This window comes from Nelusetta ayraudi, unplaced genomic scaffold, assembly GCF_046127955.1.
Source record: "Nelusetta ayraudi isolate G7.1 ecotype Tasmania unplaced genomic scaffold, CSIRO-AGI_Nayr_v1 ptg000136l, whole genome shotgun sequence".
NCBI classification, from domain to species: domain Eukaryota; kingdom Metazoa; phylum Chordata; class Actinopteri; order Tetraodontiformes; family Monacanthidae; genus Nelusetta; species Nelusetta ayraudi.
In genome coordinates, this window is record NW_027466186.1 from 2,967,586 (window position 1) to 2,984,317 (window position 16,732).

General features: G+C 41.5%; 2 protein-coding genes across 2 annotated transcripts; both read left to right on the forward strand.

The window, feature by feature from the left end:
* The first annotated feature begins 3,209 nt into the window (after positions 1 to 3,209).
* Positions 3,210 to 9,389, forward strand: LOC142879550 (neural cell adhesion molecule 1-like). The gene is made up of 16 exons (XM_076012910.1): positions 3,210 to 3,517; positions 4,057 to 4,125; positions 4,215 to 4,412; positions 4,506 to 4,643; positions 4,732 to 4,872; positions 4,981 to 5,098; positions 5,464 to 5,618; positions 5,730 to 5,863; positions 5,995 to 6,130; positions 6,242 to 6,409; positions 6,634 to 6,753; positions 7,164 to 7,291; positions 7,374 to 7,542; positions 7,889 to 8,081; positions 8,167 to 8,289; positions 8,461 to 9,389. Exons 1-16 carry the CDS (start codon positions 3,436 to 3,438, stop codon positions 8,483 to 8,485), a joined length of 2,097 nt encoding a protein of 698 aa, XP_075869025.1. The 5' UTR covers positions 3,210 to 3,435; the 3' UTR covers positions 8,486 to 9,389.
* A 2,853-nt stretch (positions 9,390 to 12,242) lies between these two features.
* LOC142879551 (neural cell adhesion molecule 1-like) lies at positions 12,243 to 16,658 on the forward strand. The gene is made up of 13 exons (XM_076012912.1): positions 12,243 to 12,380; positions 12,470 to 12,667; positions 12,761 to 12,898; positions 12,987 to 13,127; positions 13,236 to 13,353; positions 13,719 to 13,873; positions 13,985 to 14,133; positions 14,259 to 14,385; positions 14,497 to 14,664; positions 14,889 to 15,008; positions 15,419 to 15,546; positions 15,629 to 15,797; positions 16,438 to 16,658. Exons 1-13 carry the CDS (start codon positions 12,245 to 12,247, stop codon positions 16,641 to 16,643), a joined length of 1,953 nt encoding a protein of 650 aa, XP_075869027.1. The 5' UTR covers positions 12,243 to 12,244; the 3' UTR covers positions 16,644 to 16,658.
* The last annotated feature ends 74 nt before the right edge of the window (positions 16,659 to 16,732 follow it).

A 16,732-nucleotide genomic window follows, 5' to 3' on the forward strand; every position in this document is an offset into this window, starting at 1 on the left:
CTTTTGTGAAAAACTGCAAATGGAAATGCAGCTTTAGAAGCAAAGTGGTTGATGTGGCGAACAATTGAAAATGCTTTCAGCTAGAGCTTCTCACGAACTGTGAAACTTCACATCTGAAATCTTAGTGATCTAGGTGCATTGTAAGGTGAGGATTACTCGTAAATTTCAAATTTTAGAATTGAGATTTAAAGGAAAGTTGATGTGAATCACCAGTTTTCTTTTTAGCAGAGTGAATATTGCAAATTAGGTTGCAAAGGAAAAGACTTCAAATTAGATATTTAATTTCAAAGTTTTGAAATTTTGAAATGTCTGGAGAGGAAAGAGAATATATGAAAAGCATTCACCAAAATGTGTAAAATATGCCAACACTGCGCACATACCATGTCAAGCGGGTGGCTGACGTCATCACGCTGAATGGCCAACATGCATACAGTTCATTCATCTGCAGCCTAATCACTGATGGTTATCTGTGCATGTAACCATTAAATACTTCCTGCCTCTTTATGTTGCAGCATAGGCTGACATCATGCAAGCGTGCAGGGGCGGGCGCCCGTCCTCTCTCACTGGTTTGTGAGTGTCTAAAGCAGTGATCTCAAAAGCACATCTCTAAAAATGTTTTACTCACACCAAAAAAAGTTTGGGATTTCACTGTTTTCTACACCACTCCTTGTACGCCAAAGACCCTGGAGGACAATCAGGACGCTCACAGGTCTCTCCTGTGTCCTCACATGACTGAATGAGGGTGTGTTTTCTGCTGTCACGAGAGTCGGCTTCCATCTGTCTCCCTCTCCTTCCTGTCTGTCTCGTCTTTGTGTCTTCAGCTGTCAAATCGTTGTGTCTCCCACTAAGTGCATTCCATGTGGCAGCGCTAGTCTTAGCCCAAGTAGTTGTTACACAACCTAAATTTAGTATAACCGTGAGACAAATGTTTGATCTCCCTCTTTTTCAATGTTATACCGTACACGTATGTATAAATGTATAAATCACAGACCTGGACCTTTAAGTTATTAAGTTTTTGTCTTGAAGAATTACAATTTCAACAAAGCACAAACTGTTTCATTTAATATTTGGATTTGAATTTCAATTTCACTATATTGAGTCACGTCAGAATTGGAATAAATGATAAGACATTGCCGTTTGTCCTTTCCGGGCTTTGATAGCAACATACGGTCACAAGGAAATAGACCCAATGCCAAATATAATAACATGGATTTTGTGAACTGGTTATTTTAAGTACACCGACCCTTAATGCAGCAAAAAGCAGGTATAGAAGATGGATGAATGAATGGTTATTTTAAGGTAATGCATACGCTTCAATGACAATGTTATTGTGATTATACACAGTCATAAACACATTTACATATGTTAGAAGTTGTGTATATTTTTAATTCCATATATTATGAAAACATATGCTTAATTCTGTTTGTTACTGCGCTGTGCATTATCACAAATGCAACACAATGGCCCTTTAAAGGGGGTGTCTGTGGCCAAATCATGTTTAACAGATTGACACCGTGGCTCTATTGTGTGCAGCTACTGACTCTGGATCCAAAACATGTTAAAAACAGAAGAAAAAAAAAACATTTGTAAATCCCACATTATATTTTCATGTTATATCATTACTTCAGAGTATTTATATTTGCATTTATTTTTTTGATTTTAGAAAGCAAATCCTGTGGAGGAGCATTGTCACACCCAACTCAAAATTTTGAATTTTATCTGTTCGATAAATAACATGACTAAACTAGATTTAAAAATGTGATGTAGAGCTCTCTGCCACTGTGTGCCCACCCATGTTAATGGTCCTTGTTAGCAGCAATGATTATGAGCACACTCCGTTGTAATGAGCCATAATAGCACCTCTTGATAATCAACCTGATAGGTAGCCCCCTAGGAACCTTTACCCTTTGATTGGCTCACAGGACGGTGGTTGGGAAACACTGATAGGTTATCAAGGGGTAGATGGGAGGGGGAGGCTGGCTGTTGGCCAACAGAAGTTACAGGACCCACAGGAACAAAAGCTGACCAGCAGCTGGCGGTAATACGGCTCAGATCAAGGTTGTGCCAATGTCACAGCATACGCATGGTGGTTCCACAAAAATAGGAAAAGGAAGAAAAACTGCAAGTCTTCGGCTAAAAGTTGACACTGTTTGACAATTTTACCTTGAATGCGACAAAATGTATTTCCTTTTGAAACAGGCACATTTCCCGTCGTAGACCCCTGTGACTAACGCCCACAGGTTTCATTCATTTAATTCAACAGAAGACTTAGCTGGCTTTATTTTAACCATTTTGAAACCCATTGCTGTTTGTTCAAGTCAGATTCTTCTCATTTGTTCTTCTTCTGACTTTGATTCTTCCACTCTGTACATTACAGTGACATCACTGATCTTTCATTGAATCATTAAGATGATTTTGCTTCATAATCAAAGCCTTCCACCTTTCTGATTCAGGGATGTAATTGTCTGCCACATCAGTTTTGCCCCGCCCACAAAACATTTCTCCACAAATCTTTCCGCAAATTACAGAACCATGCATGAAGAGAGCAGAAAGCACACAGTCACTATCACTTCCACAATAGTTTATGCTCCCTAAGAATTAATATAATGTGTTTCTTTTGTACTTAAAAAAAACAAACTCTTTTCCTTGTTGTTCAGACCTATGGCAGCATTTTTTCTTTATTTGTCTGAAAATACTTGAATTAAAATGACTTAGACCTTTCTTTAATCAGTGTGGTGCTATTTCCCAACAGTCTAATATCAATTCATTTATCATTCTTTGAGGCCAACTGTGAAACCATGTGTTCAGGAAAGACTTCATCCTCTTTAAACGCGACAGAAAAAGATTATCAGATTGACTGATACAAATATCTTTCCTTCCAATCCCTGGGGCCGCTGCCTGCCCCGCTGTCATCCGGTCGAACAGAAGGAGAGATAGAGGAGAAATAAAGAGGGGAAGAGAAGAAGAGGGAAAGAAATAGAGGAAATGTATCAAACAAGTTTTTTTTTTTTACCAAAAAAATGTGAAAGGAATTGAAATAAGACCAAAGAGGGAGACAGGGATTTCATCACTTCCTTGTTGTGAATGACCGACTGTGACTCTGTTTAGGAGGGATGAGAGACAAACGCCTTCTTTCCCTCCCTCTACTTCCCTCCCCCACCACTCTCCTCCTCTCATCCCTGTTCTGTCGCTATATAACTCCTCACACAGACCCTCAACCTATTTCACTTCTTTGGGATGATATGGAACAACAGGTGTCTGCTTGTTAGAGTGAAATTTGGTGTCTGCAGGTGGATTTTTACTCATTCTGGTGGCTGTTTTTCACCCCCCCCCAACAAACATCAATCATTCTGCACTGTTGCACCCTTGTTCTGTCAGAATCTGGAGACAAAAAAACCCAAACCAAAACAGTAAGCTGTGCTGGAGCCATACAGGATGAGCTGCAAACAGGTGAACATGAAGCCACCCACTCTCATTATGAGAGCCATGCTGCTGCTGCTGCTGCTGTATAAAATAGGTAAGATGGACTGTAGTCTAATCTCATCAGAAAGGGATGTGATGTTTTATACACTGCCTGGTTGGTTTATTTCAGAAAGATACAAAGCTTGCATTCTAATGATTTTATTGACATTTTGGTGTAAATGTGTAAGGTGGTGGGCTTTTGCTTTATTTAGTGCTTCTGATGCTTTTTTTCCCTTTTCATTCACTTTAAGTGATACAAAGCTCTTTTTCTGTGAAAGTATTAATGTAGTAATGTAGTTGTAGTTGTTGTGGTTGTTGTTGTGACTGTTCTTCAGTCACTGAAGAATCAAAGGGAAAACACCAGTTTTATGATCTTTTTCAGGCTCAGCAGATTTTGAATCCATCCTAAATTACAAGAACTAGAAAATAAGACATATTGTTCAGTGAGTGATTGGTGATTCAATTGGGTTCTTGCAATAAAATGATTAGTATTAATTGCAACGATGACAGTGTGGCTGGCAGAATACATGGGTGCGGTTGCTTTTTAAGAAAAAGAAAAGGGCCAAGGACAAACCCTCTCTTCTCTCTCCCCAGATGCAAAATTGAAGATAGTTGGCAATCCAAATGTTCCGGTGGGAGCCGAGGTCATACTGCTGTGCAAAGGTGAGTTGATTTGATTACTCTTCAAGAAGGAAAGAAAGAAAAAAGCTGAAACTGGTCACCCACACTTTTCTTCACCTCTTGTGTTCAAGATGGGGGTGATGGAGATATAACATGGTTCAAGGATGGCAAGGAAATTGTGGATGAGGAAAAGGTGGTAAAAATAGACGAGGGATCCTCATCACTGAAAATCACAAGTGCCAGCATGCAGGATGCGGGCAAATACACTTGTCACTGTGAGTTTGATAGTGGAAACGATGACGAAATCACCACTGAGCTGTTCATCTATGGTATGCAAATGACATCATTATTGTTTTGTTTTTATATTTTGTTGGCTCTTTTGCACGCAGAATACTCACCTTTAACTTCCATTTCTTTGTAAGAGGGTCCATCATTTGGAAACACCGTCACCTACCATGAGTTTCTAGAGGGCACAGTTGGCATTGTGCCTTGTCTGGTGACTGGTGCACCAGCAGTGGATGCAATCTGGTTCAGGGACAAGCAAGAAATCACAACTGCTGGTAGGAGAAATACTGTACAGTTATTTTTTCAGACCCAGCACTGTAAAATGTCGTGCTCACTCTGTCTCTGCATCCTCTCTCACTCTAGAGGGAAGACGTGTACGTCAGCAGGACAACACGCTTCGCTTTGAAATGGTGACAAGAAACGATGCTGGAACGTACGTTTGCAAAGCTAAGATCAGAGGAAGGCCTATCAATAAAGAACTTGCAGTCTCGGTTGTTGTCAATGGTCAGTTTTGCTTCAAATGTTGAAATTTTCCCAGGGTGTTGAAACTGAAATATGAAAATGTATCGAGTTTCCTTTCAAGTCATAGTAACACATGATAAAATCACTCAGTTCCTCCAACTGTGCATCTGAGAGAAAAGGAGAAGAAGGTTTTGGCTGGTCCATACACCAATGTGTCCATAGAGGGCTTTGTGGAAGGTCACCCTACACCCAACATCACGTGGACCACGTAAGTTCGGACTTATTAAAACTCACTCATGTCTTTTAAAAGTCCCATTACTGCGCCTGTGTCTTCACAAGCTCCATATGGAGAACAAGTGCAACTTTCCTATTTCAGTCTGATGATTTACAGTTTAGCATGTCAGCCTGTATAGTTAGTAGATTTTCAGGCTTGCTAATTTACAGTGAAATCTTGTCAGTGTGCCAGCAGCCGTAGGGGGATACATTTCCTCATCAGCGTTGTTAATGTGATGTGGCATCGCTTCCCTTCTTGTCTTATCTGCAATTCAATTGTGTGTGCAAAGAATGAAGAGAGAGACGATGTGGTCTGGAAACGTAACTTTGAAACAGTGCATCTGTGTCTCCTTCACCCAGGCCCACCTCGTCTGACCCTTCTCGTCATCATTTTAACTCAGACCGGAGCCAGCTGTTGATATCGTCTGTTGGCAGGGCAGATTATGGAGAATATGTCTGCACGGTCACCAACAAGATAGGAAAGAGCAACGCCACCATTATGCTTCACGTCTTTGGTCCGTTCAGTTCCTGAATTGTTGCTCTGATTCGATTCTTGGATATGATCTGCTTGGTGAGATTCCAGTGAGGTTGTGCTAATGGAGGCCTTTTCATTTCCCTACTTCCAGAGGCCCCGGAGGTGTTTGTGTCGCATGAGCAGCTGAGCGTATCACTGGGCAAGCGTGTGTCCGTGTTCTGCAACGTCTCAGGGCACCCTCAGCCTGAGCTGCACTGGCTCAACAAGCACAATGGGCGTACACTGGTTAGAGACAGACACATGTGTCTAGTCCATAACAAGCACATAACAAGCTGAACACAGCAGCGTCTTGGTAAATTAGTAAAAGACAAAGAATATGAGTATTTACAGTTTCTATTGTTTCCGTTGTGTCTCAGGCCACAGACTCTGGTCACATCCATGTGGCTGGGGGTGAGATGGTGATTGAGGAAGTGATGCCCTCTGATGGAGGATTGTATTCCTGCATGGCTGTCAGCGTCTCTGGCAATGCATCCAGGGATGTTGCCATACACAGTAAGAGTCCTTGTTTTAAGTCAGTATAATTATGTGCAGATGTACTTAAATCCCAGGTTCAAAAACCGCTGAATTGTGTTTGACACTAGTTTGTTTTTTCTTTGCTCGCAGCACACGCAGACATGCCTCGCTACGTAAAGATCTACCCTGGCCCAGCCTCAGCCCTCCTTTCACTCAAAACCCTGCCAATTAATGGAGGAACAGAGATCACAAACTTTGTTTTGCAGTGGAGGGAAAATACAGCGGAAGAATGGCAAGAGACCACCGTTCCTGTTGCAGGTACAGCATTGATTTTTCAACAAGTGACTGAGTTAGATTGCTGTACTCCGGAACTGGGCAACGACATTTCGCTGTGAAATGAATCACTGCTGTGTTTCTTTTTCTCAATGACAATAAAGAAAGTCTAAGTCTAAGTCTAAGTTTCACATATGTGTAAAGACTTAACAAATGATAGATATCTGGAGTTTGCTGTTGATTTGTGTGGGTTTGTGTTTTCTTTCCAGGTCCTTTAGTAATCTCCCCCCTGAGGCAGTACACATCATATGCAGTGCGTTTGGCTGGCTTGAACAGAGTGGGAGTGGGACTGTTCTCTGACACATTGTCTGTCCGCACACTCGGAATGCGTAAGTACATGTGCCTGAATCATTTCTTTGTTGTTTCCTCAGTACTCAGTGAATGAATTCCACTGTACAAGTATGTGATGGATTGCTTACTGTTGTTCAGCAACTGCTAACTTGCACTTTTTGTCTCATTTCTCTCACAAAAATCACTCACTTCACCATCATCCGAACTGGCATTGATCACTGCTGCTGCTGATACCATCGAAACCTTTGGCATCCATCCTTAGACGGTAAAGTACACACTGATGTGGAGGATTCTAAAACCACAGGCGGACACAATAAGTTATTCTGCACTGTAGCCTCTTCAATAAATATGCTGTAGATAAATGACAGGCTGAAACTGCTAATTGTAACTCGTTTTGCCTCTACACATCAGAAGGCAAAGTGATTTGACGATCACTTCCTATTTGCAGGTGAACCAGATATTCCAAATTTGTCTCTAAAACAACTAGAGTTGGACAAAAACACCATCTCTGTCCCTCTTCAACAAAGTGATGATGGTGGTATGCCCATTCAGCATTTCAACATACGATTTCAAAAGGTAACAGCGGCTCTGCCAATTGCCTCTTTCAAACTTTGTCTCTTTGTCTGCGCTAACGCTCTATCAATTGATGCTCTGTCAGGACAAAGATGGAGCTGAGTGGAAAGAGATGCAGCTGTCGCCCGATTCTGATTCCATCTCCCTTCAGGACCTGTCTTTTGGATCAGATTATCAAATAGAGGTCACTGCCGTCAATGCTAATGGTTCTTCTCTCCCCTCCCGATTTAACTTCACCATTGGAGAACAGCCTGGTATGTGAGCCTATCAACCAGACTCTGTGACTCTCTCACTTTCTTTAGAAGATAGCACTAGTTGGTAGCTGCAAGTTAAAATTTACCTAGTGTCCTGCTGAGGATTGGATGACGTTTTCCCACCCACGTAACCGTCTGGGAGTTTCACCCTGGAAATGAATTCCACCAAAAAACATCCCACTTAATGTTGTTTGAAAAAGAGAAGCAAAGCAAAGAAGGAAATTTGTGATATTTTGAATTTGGGGCAAACTATTCATTTGACCATGCAGTGTCACTTGTGACAGTTCACATATTTGTCTTTGAATTAAATTATCTTGACTCTTATCTCTGCCACCTCTCATTAAAGTGAGCAGCAGCATGACCAAAGGCGGCGTTGTCGCCATCGTCATAGTCCTCTTCCTGCTGGTATTCCTGGCCGTAGATGCCACCTGCTGCTACAGAAACCACTGTGGCCTGCTCATGTCCATCGCCGTAAAACTCTTTGGCCAGAAAGTTCCTGGCCTCAAAATGCTTGGAAGCGCAGACGGAAGCACAAATGGGTAAGTTCTTCCGACGTCACATAAGATCGTCAATAAGAAACGGTGCTTGGGAGTTTATCACATTTTTGTCCCCTTGTGTGTGCAGAGAATTGAAGCTGAAGGGTTTGTCCACCCCAAGGGGCAGTATGCAGATGGGAGGGGTTCAAACTAAAGACAGCGTGCAGCTCACAGAGGTCACCTGCGATAAGGCCTCCCTCACAAAGCATGAGTGGGTAGCATATGCTTATATTCCTCAACCTCATAAGTCAATAAGAAAACCTTAAAAACAAAAAAATATTCAGAAATAACATTGATTCTTTAGAATGTTTTTGTGAAGACGTGTGACTATGTCCAATTTAATACCAATGTCATAATGATTTTTTTTTTGTTGCTCCCACAGGAAAACACAGCCAATCACTGCTTGAGGTATAAAAGAAGAAGATGTGAAATTGAAAACTAAAGGTGTGAGCAGATACGTAAATGTCAATTGGACAGAGCAGAAAACCAACACATTGTCTTTTATCTGTTGCATAAAGCTAGAAATCTCTACAAAGGACATTACCATGACTGGGACACCACCACCCATCTATTCATGATGACCATTTTTGTAGCTCGAGTTTGTTCGTCTTTGGCCGTTGTCGCTTTTTCCGAGAAGGGTCAGCCTGAATGCAAATTCTTAACGTATTTTATTCCAAGCTATGTGTGATCTTGATGTCTGTGTTTTACAGGGTAAAATTATTGTTGTGGCATTTAATCTCCAAAATGTCTTATGTTCACAACAAGCGTTTACTTTATTGTGCATGTTGTACACAGACAGGTGCATAGATGATTCCCCCCCCCCAACTCTGAATGGATACAACCTTTTAAAATTTGTCTTTATTGCGTTTTTTCTGGAATTTCTCATCATCAACTGCTTATGACTAATGTATTTTGACTGTTGTCATAACTGTTGTTGTAGCATGATACTAACAACTATTGTAATCAGTGTAAACACTTTGTCTGTACTGACAGGCTTACAGATGGAAACTGTATTTGAGCTTTTCAGCTTTAGTTCAAAGCATTTGTTGTGAAGGAAGTCTTATGTTATTGCTCAGCAGCATGGGAACCTGATGAATCAGGCAGTTTTTTTTTTTTTTTTTTTTTTTTACCTAAAATTTTAACATAAAGATATGACACATTTAATAAAATTGACTGATTATAATTTTTTAATGTTTCTATTTTATTTATAGTCATTTTTTTCTTTGCATTTTTAAAATATTCTATGAAGTCATACATTCTGGCACACCTGCAACTGTTGTGAACAAAATACAAGTGTGTTTTAAAACATGACCCAGTTAGTTTATCGCCTTATTATTTATCTATGTGACGTCAAAGGTATGATAAGCCCTTTAAGGGGGGCTCAAGCATCCCTACATTTTGTCTGAGCACCCATTAAAATATGATTAAAAATGAAAACATGTTTTCAGGGATTTCTCTCATTAAAAAAAATGGCCATAAAATAATAACATTATCCAGTACGGAATTTACTCAGAATAATTATCTAGAAATGCAGCACTCTCTTCCTGCGCATTGAAACAATACGCTCCAACTTGCTCGTCCACCTCTTCCTTCCTCTTGAGGAAGATGCGATTCTGGAGTCCAGAAGCGGACGCACTTGGCTCACCCGGATTGTGGCTGTAAGTTACGCAAACAAAAATACATATTTTTTTACAACAGTACTAACCACTCACTTTGTTATTGTTAAGTAGAAGTTTGTTTGCTGGTGTAAGTCTCTCTCTCTCTCTCTCTCTCTCTTTCTCTCTCTCTCTCTCTCTCTCTCTCTCTCTCTCTCCCTCTCTCTCTCCCTCTCTCTCTCTCTGTCAAGTTAAAAGTGCAGGTTGTCAGTTAATCCCAGTCCTCACTTTTCTGTCAGTATTACAGTTTCTTCGAAAGTAGATTGAACCACATGAAGGAGACAGGCTGTAGCTGCCTGCAGAGGAAAATTGTCTACTCCTGGTTTATGACTACGGTTTGTCTAAAGTCACCCTCATTGTGAGAATTGATTGGATTTTACTGATGCAGATTTGTTTCACATCTGTTAAAATGTAGTATTCAAAAAAGCAAAATACACTAATTTGGAATGGAAGATAAAATGAAGAATCAAATTACGGAACCATGCATGAAGACAGCAGCATGCATTCAAAGCAGTAACCACTCCCACAATAGGGTATACGCGACGTTAACACAACTTTTTGAATGTGTCTTTTTGATACTTTTCTTAATTCTTTTCTTGTGAGTGTTCCAATCTATGGCAGCTCTTTTTTTGCTTTAATTCTAAAATGTATTTGTCTAGAAATGCTTGCATAATTTTCTTTTTTGAGCAGGGCATTTATATGAATTATCTTTTTTCAAGTTTGTAATATTTCTCTTCAATACAAAGATATGGAAGACTTCATTGAGCGCTGACTTTGACATACAATGGATCGACGTGTTCAGGAAAGACTACACACCTTTTAAACAATTCAGAAAACGCATTGTTCTCCATCCCCGGGGAGGTCTTGTAACTGCCATCCTATAACTTGGAGGGAGAGACGGGAGATAGAAAGAGGGCAAAGAGAAGAACAGGTACAAGTGTAGAGGACAAGTTTAAAACAATTTACTATGCACTTCCACTCGTGTCACTGGTCCGGCTGCTGGGTCATCAGCGGTGCAGCTTTTAGGCTGAGGGTTGAGGGAAGATACATATTATGGCTCTAGTCAGGAAGCCTTGCTTTGCTTGTAGGAATTTCTACAGGTCAGGTAATGGACCTATGAATAACAACACAAAATCGCACAACACCGTGGTGTTTCAGATGGGTTAAGGCCCAGTGTGCTGGCCCTGATGCGTCCTATTTTCTCGAGGCACTGCAGCCCTTGTATGGCTCAGTTTCCATCCAAACCCTTGTTGGCGGTTCCTGAAATTTCTTCAAGAGCCTTTCTGTGCATGAAGCAGTGTGTGTGGAGTCGTCATCCATGTAGCTTAGAATAGCTGTGCATTGCTGGCCTGATGCCTCTCTTACTCGTCTATACCACACATACCACACAGATGTGACCGTTGGGGTTGACTGGCAGACTTGGGGAGATCTAGCCAAACTACATGCTGTTTTTATTTGATGTGCTTGCCTGGCTGAATCTGTTCCCAGATCATCATGGAGCATTGTGATGTACTTGTACTTGCATGTATCTTGGACTTAAGCTAAGAGAGAGAAAGAAGGAGGGAGACATAGATCTCATCACTTTTTCTTTGTCTTTGTAAAATACTTTTGCTCCCTCTCCTACCTCCCTTTACTACTCCCCTCTTCTCATGCCTGTTATGCCCATAACCTGACAAGACCCTCAGTCTATTTCACTGATTTTGGATTAACAGAAACAACATTTGTGCATGTTAGAGTGAAAGAGATGCCTGCATGCTGATTTTACCCATTTTGTTGCAATTTTCTCCAACAAAATTTAAGCATTCTGACCTGCCACGTGCTTGTTCTGTCAGAATCTGGAGACAAAAAAAAAACAGTGTGCTGGAGCCATACAGGTTAAGCTGCAAACAGGTGAACATGAAGCCACCGACTCTCATTCTCAGAGCCATGCTGCCGCTGTTGCTGCTATACAAAATAGGTAAGATGGACTGTGGTGTGATCTCAGCAACAAGGGATGAGATGTTGTTTTATACAGTGCCTGGCTGGTCTACTCCAGAAACCTACAAAGCTCACATCCTAATGCTTTTATTTGAGTAACTTTGTTGTGTAAAAGCGTTATATGGTTGCCACTTAAAATTACTCCGTTGAGGTGACACAAAGCTCTTGTTTTGTTTAAGTATTCAAGTATGGTATATTATTGGTATATTATTTTTAAGCTAATATCCTTCTAGTGAATGGTAATAATTCCCATTACTGTTGAAGGAATCTTGAAGTTTTTCTACATAAGGATTGTGCTTCTATATCCTTGCAGAGAATCAAAGGGAAACAACAGTTCAATTACTATTTGATTGGGTTGATTCATCAAAATGATTAGAAATAATAGGTGGGTTTCAGTCACATGCTTATGGTGAGCCCGAAAGTTGCGCAAATTCAGATGGCTTTGGCATTTTTTTAAAGGACAGGTCCTACTCTAACCTTCTTTTCACTTCCAGCTATGTGACATCAACAATGGCCGCTTGTCTTGCAGAATACATGGGTGCGGTTGCTTTTTTAAAAAAAGAAAAGGGCCAAGGACAAACCCTCTCTTCTCTCTCCCCAGATGCAAAATTGAAGATAGTTGGCAATCCAAATATTCCGGTGGGAGCCGAGGTCATACTGCTGTGCAAAGGTGAGTTGATTTGATTACTCTTCAAGAAGGAAAGAAAGAAAAAAGCTGAAACTGGTCACCCACACTTTTCTTCACCTCTTGTGTTCAAGCTGGGGGTGATGGAGATATAAGATGGTTCAAGGATGGCAAGGAAATTGTGGATGAGGAAAAGGTGGTACAAATAGACGAGGGATCCTCATCACTGAAAATCACAAGTGCCAGCATGCAGGATGCGGGCAACTACACTTGTCACTGTGAGTTTGACAGTGGAAACGATGACGAAATCACCACTGAGCTGTTCATCTATGGTATGCAAATGACATCATTATTGTTTTGTTTTTATATTTTGTTGGCTCTTTTGCACGCAGAATACTCACCTTTAACTTCCATTTCTTTGTAAGAGGGTCCATCATTTGGAAACACCGCCACCTACCATGAGTTTCTAGAGGGCACAGTTGGCATTGTGCCTTGTCTGGTGACTGGTGCACCAGCAGTGGATGCAATCTGGTTCAGGGACAAGCAAGAAATCACAACTGCTGGTAGGAGAAATACTGTACAGTTATTTTTTCAGACCCAGCACTGTAAAATGTCGTGCTCACTCTGTCTCTGCATCCTCTCTCACTCTAGAGGGAAGACGTGTACGTCAGCAGGACAACACGCTTCGCTTTGAAATGGTGACAAGAAACGATGCTGGAACGTACGTTTGCAAAGCTAAGATCAGAGGAAGGCCTATCAATAAAGAACTTGCAGTCTCGGTTGTTGTCAATGGTCAGTTTTGCTTCAAATGTTGAAATTTTCCCAGGGTGTTGAAACTGAAATATGAAAATGTATCGAGTTTCCTTTCAAGTCATAGTAACACATGATAAAATCACTCAGTTCCTCCAACTGTGCATCTGAGAGAAAAGGAGAAGAAGGTTTTGGCTGGTCCATACACCAATGTGTCCATAGAGGGCTTTGTGGAAGGTCACCCTACACCCAACATCACGTGGACCACGTAAGTTCGGACTTATTAAAACTCACTCATGTCTTTTAAAAGTCCCATTACTGCGCCTGTGTCTTCACAAGCTCCATATGGAGAACAAGTGCAACTTTCCTATTTCAGTCTGATGATTTACAGTTTAGCATGTCAGCCTGTATAGTTAGTAGATTTTCAGGCTTGCTAATTTACAGTGAAATCTTGTCAGTGTGCCAGCAGCCGTAGGGGGATACATTTCCTCATCAGCGTTGTTAATGTGATGTGGCATCGCTTCCCTTCTTGTCTTATCTGCAATTCAATTGTGTGTGCAAAGAATGAAGAGAGAGACGATGTGGTCTGGAAACGTAACTTTGAAACAGTGCATCTGTGTCTCCTTCACCCAGGCCCACCTCGTCTGACCCTTCTCGTCATCATTTTAACTCAGACCGGAGCCAGCTGTTGATATCGTCTGTTGGCAGGGCAGATTATGGAGAATATGTCTGCACGGTCACCAACAAGATAGGAAAGAGCAACGCCACCATTATGCTTCACGTCTTTGGTCCGTTCAGTTCCTGAATTGTTGCTCTGATTCGATTCTTGGATATGATCTGCTTGGTGAGATTCCAGTGAGGTTGTGCTAATGGAGGCCTTTTCATTTCCCTACTTCCAGAGGCCCCGGAGGTGTTTGTGTCGCATGAGCAGCTGAGCGTATCACTGGGCAAGCGTGTGTCCGTGTTCTGCAACGTCTCAGGGCACCCTCAGCCTGAGCTGCACTGGCTCAACAAGCACAATGGGCGTACACTGGTTAGAGACAGACACATGTGTCTAGTCCATAACAAGCACATAACAAGCTGAACACAGCAGCGTCTTGGTAAATTAGTAAAAGACAAAGAATATGAGTATTTACAGTTTCTATTGTTTCCGTTGTGTCTCAGGCCACAGACTCTGGTCACATCCATGTGGCTGGGGGTGAGATGGTGATTGAGGAAGTGATGCCCTCTGATGGAGGATTGTATTCCTGCATGGCTGTCAGCGTCTCTGGCAATGCATCCAGGGATGTTGCCATACACAGTAAGAGTCCTTGTTTTAAGTCAGTATAATTATGTGCAGATGTACTTAAATCCCAGGTTCAAAAACCGCTGAATTGTGTTTGACACTAGTTTGTTTTTTCTTTGCTCGCAGCACACGCAGACATGCCTCGCTACGTAAAGATCTACCCTGGCCCAGCCTCAGCCCTCCTTTCACTCAAAACCCTGCCAATTAATGGAGGAACAGAGATCACAAACTTTGTTTTGCAGTGGAGGGAAAATACAGCGGAAGAATGGCAAGAGACCACCGTTCCTGTTGCAGGTACAGCATTGATTTTTCAACAAGTGACTGAGTTAGATTGCTGTACTCCGGAACTGGGCAACGACATTTCGCTGTGAAATGAATCACTGCTGTGTTTCTTTTTCTCAATGACAATAAAGAAAGTCTAAGTCTAAGTCTAAGTTTCACATATGTGTAAAGACTTAACAAATGATAGATATCTGGAGTTTGCTGTTGATTTGTGTGGGTTTGTGTTTTCTTTCCAGGTCCTTTAGTAATCTCCCCCCTGAGGCAGTACACATCATATGCAGTGCGTTTGGCTGGCTTGAACAGAGTGGGAGTGGGACTGTTCTCTGACACATTGTCTGTCCGCACACTCGGAATGCGTAAGTACATGTGCCTGAATCATTTCTTTGTTGTTTCCTCAGTACTCAGTGAATGAATTCCACTGTACAAGTATGTGATGGATTGCTTACTGTTGTTCAGCAACTGCTAACTTGCACTTTTTGTCTCATTTCTCTCACAAAAATCACTCACTTCACCATCATCCGAACTGGCATTGATCACTGCTGCTGCTGATACCATCGAAACCTTTGGCATCCATCCTTAGACGGTAAAGTACACACTGATGTGGAGGATTCTAAAACCACAGGCGGACACAATAAGTTATTCTGCACTGTAGCCTCTTCAATAAATATGCTGTAGATAAATGACAGGCTGAAACTGCTAATTGTAACTCGTTTTGCCTCTACACATCAGAAGGCAAAGTGATTTGACGATCACTTCCTATTTGCAGGTGAACCAGATATTCCAAATTTGTCTCTAAAACAACTAGAGTTGGACAAAAACACCATCTCTGTCCCTCTTCAACAAAGTGATGATGGTGGTATGCCCATTCAGCATTTCAACATACGATTTCAAAAGGTAACAGCGGCTCTGCCAATTGCCTCTTTCAAACTTTGTCTCTTTGTCTGCGCTAACGCTCTATCAATTGATGCTCTGTCAGGACAAAGATGGAGCTGAGTGGAAAGAGATGCAGCTGTCGCCCGATTCTGATTCCATCTCCCTTCAGGACCTGTCTTTTGGATCAGATTATCAAGTCGAGGTCACGGCCGTCAATGCTAATGGTTCTTCTCTCCCCTCCCGATTTAACTTCACCATTGGAGAACAGCCTGGTATGTGAGCCTACCACGCAGACTCTCACACTCTCTCACTCTCTTTAGTGGTAGCTCTAGTTGGTAGCTGCAAGTTAAAATTTCCCTAAAGTACTGGGTCAGGATTTGGTGACGTTTTCCCATCTACATAACTGTTTCAAACTAGGAATGAATTCCACCAATAGCATCACAATTAATGGTGTTGGGGAAAAAAAGAGTGAACAGCAAAAAGAAAACACGTTTCAACACTGTTCTTAAGATGTCAGCTATTTGTCTAGATGATTTGCGGCCAAATGTATTTCCATATAATTTTCTTCAAAAAATCTTTTTCCAATAAAAACACCTTCTGTATACTCAGCAAGAGCTATCATAATGCACTCCTGTCTATGTGGTTTTGACTGAGAAGATGTGATCGATATTACTAAATTTAGCTAAATGGACCACCAAGTCTTTTTTGAATGACATCACGAGTGGTACTGAGATCTCTACCTTTTATTTTCTTTTACATAAGAATCGCAAATGGCTACAATAAGCTTAAATTGTATTGACACCGTAAATATTTTCATGAAATAATTGGCCAAACTACTCCCTTAATCATACAGTGTCATTTTTGATGCTTTATATATTTTTCTTTCGTATATCTGCCTATTTTCCTTTCAAGTGAGCAGCGGCATGACCAACGGTGGCGTTGTCGCCATCGTCACAGTCCTCTTCCTGCTGGTACTCCTGGCCGTGGATGCCAGCTGCTGCTACAGAAACCAGCGTGGCCTGCTCATGTACATCGCTGTGAAACTCTTTGGCCAAAGAGTCCCTGAACAATTAATGCTCAGAAGTGTGGAGACACACACCAGTGGTTGCACAACGTAAATGTCAGACAAAATTGTCACCATTTAGAAGCAGTGATTGGAGTTTGTCAAATTTTTAGCTTCGGGCGTGTGCTGTTATTATCTGCTTCT

Excerpts from the sequence above, each read along its gene's own strand:
- LOC142879551 (XM_076012912.1), top strand. The coding sequence starts at position 12,245 with ATGGGTGCGGTTGCTTTTTTAAAAAAAGAAAAGGGCCAAGGACAAACC. Across the intron at positions 12,899-12,986 it reads GCAAGAAATCACAACTGCTG|AGGGAAGACGTGTACGTCAG; the intron begins GTAGGAGAAATA and ends CTCTCACTCTAG. Across the intron at positions 14,134-14,258 it reads CACTGGTTAGAGACAGACAC|TCTGGTCACATCCATGTGGC; the intron begins ATGTGTCTAGTC and ends CAGGCCACAGAC.
- LOC142879550 (XM_076012910.1), top strand. The coding sequence starts at position 3,436 with ATGAGCTGCAAACAGGTGAACATGAAGCCACCCACTCTCATTATGAGA. Across the intron at positions 4,413-4,505 it reads CACTGAGCTGTTCATCTATG|AGGGTCCATCATTTGGAAAC; the intron begins GTATGCAAATGA and ends TTTCTTTGTAAG. Across the intron at positions 6,754-7,163 it reads TGTCCGCACACTCGGAATGC|GTGAACCAGATATTCCAAAT; the intron begins GTAAGTACATGT and ends TCCTATTTGCAG.